Source organism: Gadus morhua, chromosome 6, assembly GCF_902167405.1.
Source record: "Gadus morhua chromosome 6, gadMor3.0, whole genome shotgun sequence".
Taxonomy (NCBI): Eukaryota; Metazoa; Chordata; class Actinopteri; order Gadiformes; family Gadidae; genus Gadus; species Gadus morhua.
The window spans coordinates 5,087,477-5,102,977 of record NC_044053.1 but is presented as its reverse complement, the minus strand read 5'-3'; the positions used below and the strand labels follow the sequence as shown (position 1 = coordinate 5,102,977).

The 15,501-nt window shown below is 44.4% G+C and overlaps 1 protein-coding gene across 3 annotated transcripts; it reads right to left on the bottom strand.

The window, feature by feature from the left end:
- Nucleotides 1-1,951: 1,951 nt before the first annotated feature.
- Nucleotides 1,952-14,079, bottom strand: eva1ba (eva-1 homolog Ba (C. elegans)). 3 transcript variants are annotated; one of them, XM_030358681.1, is made up of 4 exons: nt 13,792-14,079; nt 5,589-5,710; nt 3,721-3,809; nt 1,952-3,508 (listed from the first exon to the last, which is right to left on the bottom strand). In XM_030358681.1, the coding sequence occupies exons 3-4, from the start codon at nt 3,785-3,787 to the stop codon at nt 3,048-3,050; spliced, it is 528 nt and encodes a 175-aa protein (XP_030214541.1). In that variant the 5' UTR covers nt 3,788-3,809; nt 5,589-5,710; nt 13,792-14,079; the 3' UTR covers nt 1,952-3,047. The 3 variants fall into 3 exon arrangements, with proteins under 3 accessions (XP_030214541.1, XP_030214542.1, XP_030214543.1); XM_030358682.1 differs by lacking the exon at nt 13,792-14,079 and adding an exon at nt 6,346-6,641; XM_030358683.1 differs by lacking the exon at nt 5,589-5,710 and having other exon boundaries at nt 13,792-14,076.
- Nucleotides 14,080-15,501: the final 1,422 nt, after the last annotated feature.

Genomic DNA, 15,501 nt, shown 5'->3' with positions numbered 1-15,501 from the left:
TTTTTAGTTTTGTTCAAGCAATATATTGAACCTACCCCCCCAGGTTCAATAAATCGATAGGCTACATCGATATTATTTTTCTCTTCAATCGATATATTGAACTTACCCCTCCCCCCCCCCCCCCCCCCCCCCCCCCCCCCCCATACATACAAACATAAACTGTGATTCTGAATCAATTATAATTAATTTTGAAATTCCGAAGAACTGTAGATATATTGAGCCGGGGGGGGGGGGGGGGGGGGGAGGTATTTTATCTTTAAGCCCCCTAGTTTCAGAATTGCTGTAAGACACGAAGATCAGTATGTCCCATGGGGAGTGAAGGACTTAGGGGTTAGTATCTAGACTTGCACTGTCCAGCAGACCTGATGTAGTCTAAATACATCCAACAGCCTCTGATTAACGGTCTAGTAGCATTGTCTATGTCTTTAGCGCTAGCACATTTCGCCCAACTGTCTGTCTGTTGTTTGTGTTTCGTGTATCTTGACACGAGTGTGCTGGAGACTGGTTGAGTTGCAATTATGTTAGCCCTATTATCTCCACTAGAGATTCCCCATAAGCAATAAACCTAGCAAAAATATTTGCACCATTTATATTCATCTATATCCTATTCAGAATGTATTCAATCTACTGTAGAATGAATAGGAATTGTCATGAGTTGTCTCATGACTGTTAATTGCATGAATGATAGTCTGTAGCACTAGTTACAAGTTGGTCATATTCCTTTGCATCAGCACTGTTAAATGTCATTACTACTGGAACAAAAAAAAGACTGTCTTTTTCAGATCTCTAAGTATTGTGGTCAACTTCAACTTGAAACAGGACCGTCCCGTGCCGCCTCTATTTTACCGACGGCAGAACGGTAAAATAGAGATTATAGGAGGGAAAGTATTCCAACTTCTTTGTCTTTTCTTGGGACCATATTCCTGGTCTATTTTAAATCTGGTTTCAGATCCTGACTGTGTCTCTGCCGTGAAGTCTGAAACAGGACTAGCCTACATGCTCAAGAACACATCTGGAGAGCATCTGGACTTAGTTATAGAGAGGAGGCTTCCGAAATATCCATGGGAACTTACACTATTTTTAAAATAGTGTGGGGGACAAGTGTTGTCGAGATATTCCCACAGGATGCAATAAATATAGCTAATATCATGTTTGTCTTGTCAGCAAAGTTTTAGTTTATTTTATGTAAGTTGATTGGACTATCAATCACAAAGAATATAATTCATATGACTAAATTGTACACACTTGACTATTAAAAATAATAGTATTTCTCCCACCGCAGGGATAGTTCATACGATTGAAAAATTGTATAAAATAGCACATTGCTGATGGTAGGGATAAGGTCATTGGTTTAGGCTGTGGAGCTGGCTGTCATGGCTCTTTGCTATAGGAGTTCTTTGTTTAGCAAACACAGGCGATTACAGTGAAGCTTGGTGAATGTCTCTGTAGTTATTTATGATGCAGGGTTTTCTAGGATCAGCCAGGGAACCATAAATTATAGTTTACCCTCATCTTTGATGTTTGTTTGAGGATACATTTCCCACATTCTGAATAGAGACACTGTAGTCCTGTTTCCAGAGGTTGTACGAGTCGGTTCCGCCTCCCTGTGGAAATATTTGTGAAGTTGAGAGTGCTGTTTATTCATGCTTAATCGCTCAAATGGCAACCTGTAGTTACCTCCTAGTCAGCAGACCACCTGCAAACAAACCACCTTCAACCCTCTTGTCCTCCTCCAAAGTGGGTTGGCTAACTAGACAGGAAGGAGGAAGTCGTGGACACACAGACGCCCCCGCATGGTGAGGTCAGAAACCCGAGCCGTCAGCCCCAAGCTGATCTGTTTAATCAGCACATCGTATGTTTGCCTAGAGTTTTTTGACGTTTAACAAAAGGTTCCTCTCAACGATGGACAGATTGTGGCATGCGTTGGTGAATTATTCATGAAACAGCAGAATCAGAACCTGTGGACACAAGTCATACATTTATTTTTTTCTCCCCTTCCTTAGTTGAAGGACAGCGGCCAAAAGCACTGAGCGACATGTAATCAAATGGAATGCAAAACGTGTGTTTCATCAAGAAAGTCTATATCTGTGCACAAAGTACTGTAACCGATAGCTCTCCTCAGGCCGGGACAGGATATGACTTTCATACCGATCATCAGACATCACCATTTATATCCTCTGTCTTTAGGGTTCCTTAAGGCTGTTGCAACGCCAACATTTAACAATTTTCACTAGTTAATGGCTGTTTCTAGAAACCTGTATCTGCTCAACGATTTAAAGCACTCATGGGAGCCATGAGAAGAAAATATAAGCTGAGGGTTCTTCCTCAAGCCTCTCTCTGGTGTCCTCTAAAATACTGTTGAAATAGTCTGAGGTTCGGCATAAAGAATACTATTCTCTGTCTAATACTTTAATTCTCTCTTTTCCTCTCTTGAGTTTAGTTTCAGTCCAATTCAAATACAATTTATACTGACACTTTGAAATTCCTCATTTTAAATATTTCAACGATAATCTTTAAAAAATATATTTGTTTTGTAAAATACTTCATCCTTATGTCATCTGTGGGTCATTATGAATTATCATTTTTGAATACATCAACTTTAAGAACTTTGTGCTTGGTCCCATTTAGCTCCAGGCGACGTTAATGCATCAGATGATTATTAAAACAATGGTTTGGTTCATATTGCAACTCTGCCGTTATGGCGGGAATGTGTCTTGGGAAGAAGGCCTCAAGATGGCCTCCGTACACTTGAAGGGCAACATTACACCGTTTGTCACGTGTCAGTTAAAGACCACGGCTTTATCAAGTGGATCCCAGAGTTACTACAAAGGAGTTGGATTTTATGTTGACCGAGCTCACTTCACTTCTTTACAAAGGGTTCAAAATGTCTGCGGATCAGAACCAGGAGAGAGCCCAACATGGACTCACGTGCATTTTCTCACGTGCACGCTCATTGTGCTGTGGTAGTGTGTGTCTTGCGGGTCAGGACAGGGGTCTTCTAGTCTTCATGGCCCTCTCTCAGACCTGTAGCACCGGTAACAGTGTATTTAGTAGTAGTGCACGCGTCCAATAGTTCCTGCTCCTGTCCCCAGAATATCCGGTTGGCCGTTCCTCCAGATCTCCCGGATGATTCGCTCCCTCTCCTCCAATCGCTGGGCTCGCTCCAGCTCCTCGGCCGACGTGAAAACATTCGGTGCGCCGTCCAGTTGGCTGTGGTGGTGGTTGCCGACGGTAACCTCAGTGCTGGTGGTGGTGGTGGGGGTAGTCATGGGGGGAGGGGTCATCGCCACGATGACCTCGTCTTCGTCGTCGTCGTCGTCGTCGTCGTCGTCGTCGCTGTCGTCCTCGTCTTCGCGGCTGGCGTCCTTCAGCCGTTTGCTCTCGAGGGCTGCGGGCGGGACGGCGATCCGAGGCTTGCAGGAGATCCGGATCACCAGGAGACAGAGCGTCAGCACCAGCCCAAAGCACACCCCGATCACAAAGTAAAGACCGAAGCTCTCTGGGTTTGCTGCGAAGGGGAGACACACCAAATGTCATCTGGGGTCACACAGTTAGGGGGTCGGACATTGCATACAGAAAGACAAGGGTGTGGGCTTGCTAAAGGATCTTGGCCTACAGGTGGCGTTTCATTGGGGATCGAACCCAGCATCTTTTGACTATGATGAAATACTGAACATGAACCAGCATAACACATATTGCATCTCAGGACCACACGCTGACCTTTAATGTGAGCGAAAGCGGCGATGCTGTTGCTCAGGAGATCCATCTCCTTCCTCTTCACGTCCATGGTTGCTCTTCACACCTGGAGACTGAGACATACATCAGCGTTAGCTTTGGTCAGACAAAGCCGAAAGTACCCAAATATTGGAGGTTGGCGGAAACCAGGATACCTCGAGAGCGAAACCCCCTCTAAGTGACCGCCACCTGGTTTCATGTTCCCAAACCAACACACCCCCACCTCCTCCTCCTCCATGTGGTGGTGGTGGAGGAGGAGGAGGAGGTGGTGCGTGGAAACATTGAAGCGAGACCACCAGCCAACAAACGCTCCTCTGTGTCCTCGAAATGTTCCCCACCTCCACTCGGATCATCTGGCGCATGCTGCCTGACCTCTCCGATCTCAACTCTGAACCGGAACCGACCCGCTTTGGAAGGATTTGGCTCTCCCCTGGTGTTGACCAACAGTCTACACCAGAGTTGTAGAAAAAAAACCCTCTGGTCTGTGCTCCCCTCTAGTCCAGTCCTCGACGGTTTACGTGGGTGTGGGTCTACATCAGCTCATCTGGAGCGATGCTAGCGCTACGTCCTGCTAGTTTCCTAACTCTGAAAGAAGCTATTGTTGGTCTTCCTAGACAGGTCTCCTCCCACCGGTTGTGACTCCTCCAGGATTCCGAGGAAATTTCACACTTCCCGCCCAAGAAACCACTCGCCCAAAATTGTCCGGTTCCCCACGTGCGTAATCCAACAGATCCTTGTTTAATTACTCTACTACAGGGTAACAACAGATAATGTTGTTGTTGATTTGTTTCTCCTGTTGTGTATTTATGAGGACATCCCCCCCCCCCCCCTGGTTGATGGCGTCCTTCATGGCTGATTTCCTTTCTGAGGGACGCAAGCCGATTCCACTCAGAGTTAATCTGAGTTGCATAGAGCATTGTAACGCCACCCCACCAAGTCTCTAGCAGTTTATGCTGACTCTAGGTTATTGTGGTCATTGTTCCCCTGACCCCTCCCCTAACTTCCTCCAGGCATAATGTCCTCACAGCGCTGGACTCGGGTACGAGGATGCAGCTGTTGATGGATTCAGAGAGCAAAGGAAAGCCCAACAAGCAGGGGTACCCTTTAACAACCCTTAACCTTAACCTACCATTAGCCTATCTCTAACCCTAAACAAACAACCAAAAAAAGATAAGAGTGCATTATTCTCATTCATCGGTTCTAGGTTCTATTTCAACAAAACCTCTAACCCATTGACCTAACCCTTAAACCCTGAACCCTCAATCGATCAGCCCTCCCATCATTAGCCCTAGCTCTACCCCTATCTGAACCCTAATCTAACTCTACCATCTAACCCTCAATTTACCCCAACCCTACCCTGCCCCGGAACCTAAGTACCCTACCCCTCACACACCATGTGTCCTGTTTCATTGAATCATCAACCGTTTCCCGGAGGTTCGACATGTGCTTTGGGTTAGGGCCCTTTGAAGGAAAACAAGCAGCAACATTTAGCTGAGATATAGAAAGACAATGAGTCTGTGAGCCGTTTAACCTGTAGCAGTCTCCCCCTGAATCAAACCACATGTACCTCTTCGCACAGATCACATGGATTCCCTGAAATCACCCAAACCCTGACCCTGCACCCTATGTGTATTTTCGTTTAGCGCAAAATGGCAGCCAGTCACAACCTGGCTGATGTTCAATGCTGACGTCGACGTCTCCACGAAGAGTGCTGCAATCATCCTGTTTATGTGTTGATATGGGGACACATGGAGACCACATGTAGCTTGTGGAGTATTAAATGCCTCTCTGGTCTTCCTGAGGAAGGTCTGAGAAGAGTGCAGATGAGGCAGTAAAGATCTAGAGGAACTCACCTCAAACTGAAGCTCTGTCTTTTAGTTCCAGCTCATAGTGAGGAAAAGTTGGTGGTCTCTCTCTCTCGCTCTCTCTCTGGGTCGATGCTTGTGATCTTTGCTCCCCTGTTCGTTTGAACACCCTTAAGCAGAGAGCAAACACACACACAAACTCGTCAAGCTTCATTACACCAAAACCTACCCAGGCGTTAACGTTTGCAAAGCACACAGTGACGGGGCTCATTCTGTTACCATGGGATACAAGATACAGCTAGCGATAAGCAGTCGATCTTGTATTTGTACAACTCCATCTGAGTGGATGTGGAGTAAAATACATAGGCCTAGATACAGAGCTGCAAAGAAAATGGAATATGTACAAGATAAAATGTATGCAAACATATGAAGTCGACTTTAGAGATGTGTTCAGTAGAAGATCGCATAAAAGTTGAGAGACAAAGAAGAATCATGTTAAAATGATGACAAAATGTAAAAGGTCTGCTAACGCTAGCTGTATTTCGGTTGGTTCAACAGATCCCCTCTTTGCTGCCCATGACAGATTCTCATCTGTCTGGGCTTTGGGTTGATCCTCAGTGCGCTGCACTGCCTGACCTTTCAGGCTGACTGTCTGGCCGCCTGATCATTGTTTGACTCCATGCCTTGTGGGCCAGGGACAGAAGCTGTCTACACAACAACCATCTCCAGGTCAATCCCTCCCAACAACTTCGCCTTCCTGTTTAAATACCGGACAAGCCCCCCTATAGCCCCCCCAGACACATACCTCCATGTTCCTGGAAGCTATTTGGTGATTCACACCTTCCTTCCAACGAGCTGTTTAGCGCTCCTCTCTGGGGTAACAAAGTAAAAGTCTTGAGTGACTCCGCTTTTCTCCTCGACCAAGGTCACCTCGCTGGAATGCAGTGACCTCTAGTCACTACCCTTGCATTTGTTGACAGACGGTTACGACAAGATGAGCAGTTGTGGTTAGACTTACCCTGCCTCTATTGTTGTGCTGTGTTTTATTTTTTGCCACAAGAGTGAAATGATTAACAGACATCCATCCCCCCTTGCAGGGCGCCATGACTAAAGCGTCCCGTTGACCCAAATTAGCTTTTCAAGTTGCAGATGTGACCCTTTTCCGAGCTCAAAGTTTTACAATAAAACGGTCGGTAAATATCTAGAATGAAAACCAGCCCTGATTAATGTAGCAGTTGGTCACGTGAAAAAATCTAACAGTTTCTGTTTGTTCTGTCATTGTGTTCTGTCATTGTCTTAAACAAGACATTCTTTGTTTAGGCTTAGCCCATCTAAGTTATGCCCATTCATTCAATATGAAGTATTATATGCTAATCCTTCACTCTTTAAGATTTGTCATCTTAAGGTGAAATATGGAGAACACAGTGTTGGTCACAGTTGGAAAAACATTTCCAGTCATCTGTCAAACTTCCACACTATCCCGCCTTGTCGAGATTTTTCTCAAATGAACAGTTGGTTCTTTGACTGAAAAAATGTCTAGCCCACCTTTCGTCAATCTGAGGTCCATGTATTCCTATTCCTTGTCGTTGGTTTCCAATGGCCCATATAAAAAATGACTTTAATTTAACGACATGATCTTGGTTTTTCTAATCTATGTCTTGAACTACATCATGACTGATGTAAAAAAGCTTTACTGATAAGAACAAGACCAGATAAACTTCTGCAGTCAGTCGCAGAGGGAACATCTCATTCCAGAGATAAACACTGAATGTTGTCACATGCCCCCTTGAAAGAGGTCAGACTATTTCTGTATTGTTTGGTTTGGAAGGACAGACGTGACGTAGGAGAAAACCAACAACCCCAAACCAACAAACCCCTTCTGGGCTAAGGATAGAAACCTCTCCATTGTCTACTCACTGCCGGGCTGTTATCTGGGAGACAGGTTGATGGAGGTGCTGTTGACCGCAACCGTGCTCGACCGGGGGGTTAGCTGGCCAACGCCGAGTAGGGCTTTGACTCCGAACCCGACGGAGTCTATTCATAATACTGTAATGACCACGGCAGAGACAGTGAATGGAGTATTGATTAGACAGCGATTTATTAGAAACCTAATAAACCGTCGGAACGCGCAAGACCGGTAACCATAGCAACGCCGGTAAACAAACCCCGCGAAGCCCAAACCAGGTCTTACTGAAGGCATTTAATGGTCAAAATATTATTAATAAATATTCGAATATATTCTAATATTAATAAACAAACGAACTTCGAATATGATTTTTGGGCAAAAGTAAAAGCCCTACCGCCGAGGCACTTCTGCAAACTCCTGAAAAAAAAAAGTCCTGACCCATGTGTGGTAGTTTGTTCAGGTGCTATTTGAAATCCAACAATCAAAAAAATGTCCTGCACAAACAGAAAGTCAGACTTGTGTCTTAGTTATAATGGCACACATCACACTGCACAGGGAAGAGAATATTTTTGATTCCTTGAACTTTTCTTCCTACGCAGAAATTCTTGGCAGGCGGCTTGGTTGCAGGAAAAAAGGGCCAGATCTTTAGTTTCACCGCATTTCATTGTTTTCCTGCACATACCCCCATACAAGCCCTGATGAAGGGGGTCTTTAACACTGATTTGTTAAGTTCATTAACTTTGCCAATGTCATCTTTCATTTAAATATTCTTAAATTTCCTCCTTTGATTTCTGAGCTGTTAGATGTGTCTTTAATGACCCGAGGAAACAGATCAACTAATCTGTGTAACCATTTCAGCATCACATGTTCCTCTAGGATAAATAAACCACACTACCCCACAGCTCCTTGGCTGGGTTTTCTCTTTCTCCTTATGTCTCAGTCTTGTTCTGCCCTTATCTTGGTAGCTGATTAAAGGGTAATGGCTTTTCCCAAGGTGCTCATCACCCCCTACGGAACGTCATACACAGGAAATGCAGATTTCTTGGATTGGTCTTCCTGCCCATATTTTCCGTCAAGGGTTTCTACTTAGAGTTAAACATATACTTCTCATCCAATCAACAGGCTGTTACAAGGTTTTCTCTCCAAGGAATGCTTCTGGGCATCAACTGATTCAGTAATAAACCTGACCTTGTTCGTTCTTGCTGAAACCACAGAGGTGTCCAGCACTCGCCAACGTTTCCATGCAATTAACATCGACACCTTTCCAAACCACATTCCTTGGTCAAAGTGTCTGTAAAAGCGTTTAGCGAAAGGTACTCTCTCCCTTCACACACATCTCGCTTTCCCTGGCATTCTCGACCCTCCTTAGGGTGTACTGATTTAGAGAAAGTAAAATATGTCTCCCCAGTTGCCTCTGACAGGAGCTCCAACTATATTAAGCTAAAGTGCTGTTGGGCCTTGGTTAAGGCATGCCAGGTTCTGATGGAGAAGGCCTTGTTGGGCTTGGAAGGCTCACAGACATGTGCATGTCATCAGCGTACAGATGCACGGTCCAACGGGTTAACTCGACACCAAGCCTGAACCAGTCCAAAAGAGAAAGAAACGATCATCAAATACTTTCAAAGTTTCATTTAGCCTGAACTGTGTCTGTTTGTCCACCAGGCTCAGTGCTTATCTAGGGCTTAATCTGCCAATATACTCTGGATACGTCGTTATTTTTCAATACAGTTACAATAAAAACTATTTACCCGGCTTTGGAAACACACACATACCGTGACGCACACGTGGTCTGGCACACGTTTTAATCATACCGGATATTAAAGTGTTTACAGTTCGGAAAGAAAGGTTCATTGGCAATTATTATGACATGCATTAAGGTTGAAAACGGGGATTGAAGCAGTGTTTTTGTTTCCTACATGTTTCCTTATATAATGTTTATAACCATGTAAAGCATCTCAAACACAGATCCTTGTTGTTGAAGGTCATCAGAGTTGATCACATGTGGCCAGCGTCGTCCCCAAACCAGAAATGAAGTCATGCGTCGTCGAATGTGTTTAAGATCTGAGTCTGAACGTGTTTCAGATGTACAATAGGAGGCATTGTGTGTACTGTCTCGAGAGCCATACACGTTCTCCTCCATTCTCAACTTTTAACCACCCTTAATGTTTTATTGCAAGCGCTGTGTCATTTCTGAATAATATTCAGCTCAAGGCCATTCAGATGATGCTGAGGAAATTATTGAAATAACTTTCAAACAATAACTAAATGTTGAATGTTGTCTTTTGTTCACTTCTTACATGCTTGGTTATTTTGGTTCTACAATGCAGACTATTGCCTTGTGGGTTATTTTTGGTGGGTTTTGCAGTGCTTGGTATCTGGTTGAAGGCAGCATCCAGTTTGTCCGGGTGAATACACACCAGCTGTCTGGCAGGCGTTCAGGGAAAAGAGGAAAACAAAGGAAAATTCCAAATCAAGCTCCGATACCATATTTGAAAAGAAAGTTAAATTAACTCAGTGCCTCCAACTCTAAGCCCCCCTGCGGTCCAACACAGAGAGAGTCATGGTATGACCTGAAACCCAAATATAGATTATTAAACACATGACGTTTGGAAAGCTGGAGTCCCTGCAGATAGGAACAGAGCCAAAGTGTCCTGTGGTGCATGGTGCATTGTGGGTAATGTCAAATTCGGAGACAGAGGAGGTGTAGGCAAGTGGTTAATGGAGAGCAGATGTGCGAGTGAGATGGGAGACAGGGACAGGGTGAATTAGTGTGTAAATCTAGACGAGATGTTCCACAGCCTAATGCCGACTTCATCATAGTTACCAGGGATGTCCCGGAACCCGATGCCTCCCGTGTATACGACCGCCTGTGTTTACCCCCTGGTTTATTCAGTGTGTGCATGTGTGTGTGTGCGTGTGTGTGTATCCTGTGTATACATGTCTGAGTTTGCGGTGAGAGTGGGTGTGTGTGTGCATGCCTGAGTGCTGACAGTGCGTGCGTAGGTGTAGGAGTCTCCCCATTCAGCACGTTTACAGACAGCTGTGAACTAGTGTGTACACTTTTAGATTTAGAGGTCCTGGTTCTATTGGATTTTTATTTTCTTGACACGCTGGAGTAGTTGGTTTTGTGCATGTGCTTAGTGCTTCTGTGTTTGTGTTTATGTGTGTAAACGTGTGTAAAGATTTACCTAAAGAGGCTTCATATTTTGTAATCTATTATATACACAGACACACACACACACACACACACACACACACACACACACACACACACACACACACACACACACACACATGCACACACCCTTTGCCATTGCTCCATGTTATCTGGAGCTCATTATGGGAACACGAGGAGAACATGTTAACTTCACGCAGCGGGAATCAAACCCGCGTCTTGTGAACTGGCGATCATCAGCGGTGGCCCCCTCATGGGCCCTGCTCTCAGGGGCCTTCATGTCTGGAGCAGAACCAGGCCCGACCCGGACAGGGAGGGCAGGGTTATCTAGAGGTTATGGGGTTTGACTCCCAACCTAAAGGTCTGGGTTCCATCTCCCATGTTCCATACATATTTAGATTAAATGTGTGCGTGTCTGTGTGTGTGTGTGTGTGTGTGTGTGTGTGTGTGTGTGTGTGTGTGTGTGTGTGTGTGTGTGTGTGTGTGTGTGTGTGTGTGTGTGTGTGTGTGTATTTGTGTGTTGTGGTGTGTGTATGCGTGCATGCTATGGAAGCCCAAAATGGTCACACATACTCCTCATTGTAGATGTGTATTGATTAACATCGATTTCAATTTTGGCGTTTATGCTTCCATAACACTGCATTTTAAGTCAAATGGGCCAATTCAGTTGTTTTTTTATTGTTATTTAATTCCTCGTAGTTATATCTCATAATATGGGCCGAATCCGCCTCATATGTTTGTCAAAAAACACAGTCTTTATGGTGTGTTAGCCCTCATGAAAGAAATGTGATTTGCGTTTTTTAACCACTAAAACTGTGCACTTTAAGGCGTCATGAAACACAGTAGGGTTATGAAAGCTTAAACGCTGAACTTTACATCAATCTTAATCAATCGACGACTACAATGAGGGGTAGTTGTGACCCCTTTCGTGCCCTCCGCAGCGTGCGGCCACGCCTGAGATCCTGTTCCCTTGTGCTGCATCACCTCCACATGGAGAGAGGCACCACGGCAGATCAGACATGTCAGGGGTTGACCTCTGACCTCTGGTTCTAGCAGACAGGTTAACAAGCCTCCCACTGAGACCCAGGCTATAGGAGAGAAGGAGGAAGGCGGCATAGGAGACGAGGAGGTAAGATGAAAGGATAGAAGGAGAGCGAGAGAGGTCACACACAAGTCAAGCGTCCCCAAACACCCCCAGGCACCTTAGCGTTAACACTTAGCCCTCGTTGGAGCTTATCTGATGGGCTTCAGGACTCACAGGCTCGGGCTAACCCTCGAACCCGGAGAGACCCCACATCCACCCTCTCTACACTGATAAGAGACAATAGAGGGAGGGAGAGAGAGAGAGAGAGAGAGAGAGAGAGAGAGAGAGAGAGAGAGAGAGAGAGAGAGAGAGAGAGAGAGAGAGAGAGAGAGAGAGAGAGAGAGAAAGAGAGAGCTATAGATAGGGGAACTCAACAGGGCTAAATTCCCCTAAATTTAAAAATGCTTGTGTAGGAGATCGTGTTTGTTTGTTTGGAAGATCTTGTTTGTTTGTTTGGAAAGCATGTATGTGTGTGAGCATGTGAATTTCCGAACGGCTGAGAGAGAGACAGAGTTTCAGAGGCAGTCCCAGTTGATTGATGCTTATTCATGCGTAGGTGTGGATTAATGTTGGATATGAGTGTGTGCGCGCGTGTGTGAACATCACATTGTCGCTACAGTTTTCTCCTTTCCTGTTGTCATTTGCCCTCAAGCCTCCCTGTCTCTAACCATACAGCGTGTAACGCACTCTCTAAGTTTCAGTGTGTTAGGGGTACATACAGGCTGAGTGGTAAGGTTGTATAACAGCAAGGTATAACAACAGCATGTTACATGTGTATGGGCTGTATAAGCAGTATGTTAGAGCAGGTATACAAACTGTGTTTCAGAGAGGTTAAATCAACAGTATATTAGAGGTATATGTGTTAGAGAAGGTTTATAAACATTGTGTTAGAGGTATATGTGTCTCAGCAGGTGTATAAACAGTGTGTTAGAGGTATATGTGTCTCAGCAGGTGTATAAACAGTGTGTTAGAGGTATATGTGTCTCAGCAGGTGTATAAACAGTGTGTTAGAGGTATATGTGTATCAGCAGGTGTATAAACAGTGTGTTAGAGGTATATGTGTGATGTGCAAACCGGGAGCTTCAGGGTGTTTGTTTTGCGAGGACGTGTGGTGAAGATCAGATGATGATACCATCGGGACGCCAGGGACAAGATATACAGGGAGAGAGCTCTCTCTCTCTCTCTCTCTCTCTCTCTCTCTCTCTCTCTCTCTCTCTCTCTCTCTCTCTCTTTCTCTCTCTCTCTCTCTCTCTCTCTCTCTCTCTCTCTCTCTCTCTCTCTCTCTCTCTCGCTCTCTCTCTCTCTCTCGCTCTCTCTCTAAAAGAGGACTTGGCTCTTTGAGGGAAGAGGGAAGAGCTTCTCACAACTAAAACACACTGAACTGATTTTAATGTTTTATGTCAGTGATACTGCCGTCAAAGAAACCCTCAGAATGCTCAAAAATGATATTCCGACATAGCATGAAGCTACATACTTCATGCATTCCCTTTTACTACGCCTCATCTACTACTTCATACTACTCATACTACTGCATGCATATACATCGTCTTTATTTTTTTTCACATTTTGACACTTAGCAATTGTATAGAAATCACGTTTTACTGCATAGTACACATTTTATTCAACACACTACACAGGTAATTCTGCATAATCGTTATTTTTATTTCCCATGACCTGCCTTTATACAGCTTATACTGACACACTATACTCATATTACTACATATAGTCACTGAAAGTCCCTTTTGATAAAAGCATTTAAATAACCTAAATTTAATGTAGGGTATTTAAGTCATCAAGCAGGAAACGATGGTATGAAAAATGTAGTAACCACTAAGTTATGTATAGTGAGACCTCCACCACACATCATCCACATCAGAACATCCATATCCATTCAAACACACAGTAAAGGTTGTGCGCTCTTGTCTAACATGATTTGTATTAAAAACACCCAGACATACGGCTAAAACACACACACACACACACACACACACACACACACACACACACACACACACACACACACACACACACACACACACACACACACAATGTCGGCAATCCATGCACTAACAAACATGCAACTCACCAGGTAGTGAGGTCATGAAGTCCAAAGAGACGACTTTGGTCTCTCCCTGCAAACCGGGGGAAACCAGGCCGGCTGATCCAAGACCCACAACCCTACAGCCCGATAGTCCTGCAACCTACAAGTTGGAAAGCTACACAGAGACTGTGTGTGTGAGAGAGAGGAGGAGGAGGAGTTTGGTGTGAGTGCAGGGAGAGTGTGTGTGCGAGAGGGCGCGAGGAGTGTGTTTGACTGCAGGGAGAGAGTGTGTGCGAGAGAGGTTGTTACCTCCCCTCAGAGTTGGAAACTGAGTCACAGAGTCTCTCTCTCTCTCTCTCCCCCTAATTCCCTCCCTCCCTCCCTCTTAGTCTCGATCCCTCTCTCTGTTCCCCTCTCTCAGTCCCTCTGTCTCGCTCTCTCTCTTTCTCTCCTCTCAAATGGAAAAAAGGAACAGCGTAAAAAGGGGGCGGGGATTGATCGGGGAGGGGGGGGGGGGGGGGGGAATAGTGAGCCTCCCTTCCTCCTCTCCTCCCCAACTCTCCCCTACCATCTCCTCTCTCCCTCTCTCCTCTCCTTCTCCTTCCTCCACTCTTCCGTTGCCAGGGAAACCAGGCACTCCTGGCCAACCGAGTTAGCTCAGTAGTGAGCAGCACTTTCCATCCTGACAACAAACACAAAAACACCAAGCTCCAAGCTGCACCTTGTACTAAACTATTACTAAACAAGCACTAAACCAGGAATAAACTATTACTGAACATGTATCAAACAATGACTATAAACGAGTAATAAACGAGTACTTAACCAGGACTAAACTATTACTAAACAAGTAACAAACAATGATTATAAACCAGTAATAAACAAGTAATAAACCAGGACTAAGTACTAAACTATTAATACACTAATGTTAAAACATGAATCAACTTCTGGACTAAACTAGTACTGAACTAACCATAATAAGTTCTGCGATGCTAAGTATAACTGTGTGCATTATAGTAGATCGTATCTATATATAAGATCTGTGTTCGCAAGCACCAATCTTAATAACAAGGAATAAATGAAGGTTCAAAAAACAGTACTCCATGTTCTACTAAAGATAGCATAATAACTGCAATACGTGTTTTTCTACCCTTACTCCTGACTTCCTCTGACTTCCTACAAGGATATGTTGTGTGTGTGTGTGTGTGTGTGTGTGTGTGTGTGTGTGTGTGTGTGTGTGTGTGTGTGTGTGTGTGTGTGTGTGTGTGTGTGTGTGTGTGTGTGTGTGTGTGTGTTTATTGTCTATCCTGGATTGAAACTGGGGCTGTAATCAGAAGTAACCATGGTAGGACATTATTATTTCACTACCGAAATACACAGTGAGACGTAATCATACGTTCCGGGGTATTTGGGGAACAGTATCTTCACAGAACGCAGTAAACATGTCATTTTCTCTCTGGTGAGAGAAACTGTTAATCGTTAACAGTCGGGAACAAGATTAGCAGTCACAGGCTTCTATAACATGATTAAATGTTGTTTATCTCCGTTTTGAGTGATATTCTAGTATGTTGTGTCATTCATTTGGTTAATTAAAATACTTTGTTTCCCTGTGTTTATCACTGTTTACATACTTATCTAACCAAGTGCTGGTGAAGTAATTTTCCCATTACAAAGGATTGGAAAAATACAAAATGATAATTGTATACAACTAGGAGTATCATTAGAACAAGTATGAAGACATTTTGTTGCGCTGAAATA

Coding starts and splice junctions, on each gene's coding strand:
- eva1ba (XM_030358681.1), bottom strand. CDS start 3,787: ATGGACGTGAAGAGGAAGGAGATGGATCTCCTGAGCAACAGCATCGCC. Junction 3,509..3,720: donor CGCTTTCGCTCACATTAAAG/GTCAGCGTGTGG, acceptor TCCCCTTCGCAG/CAAACCCAGAGAGCTTCGGT.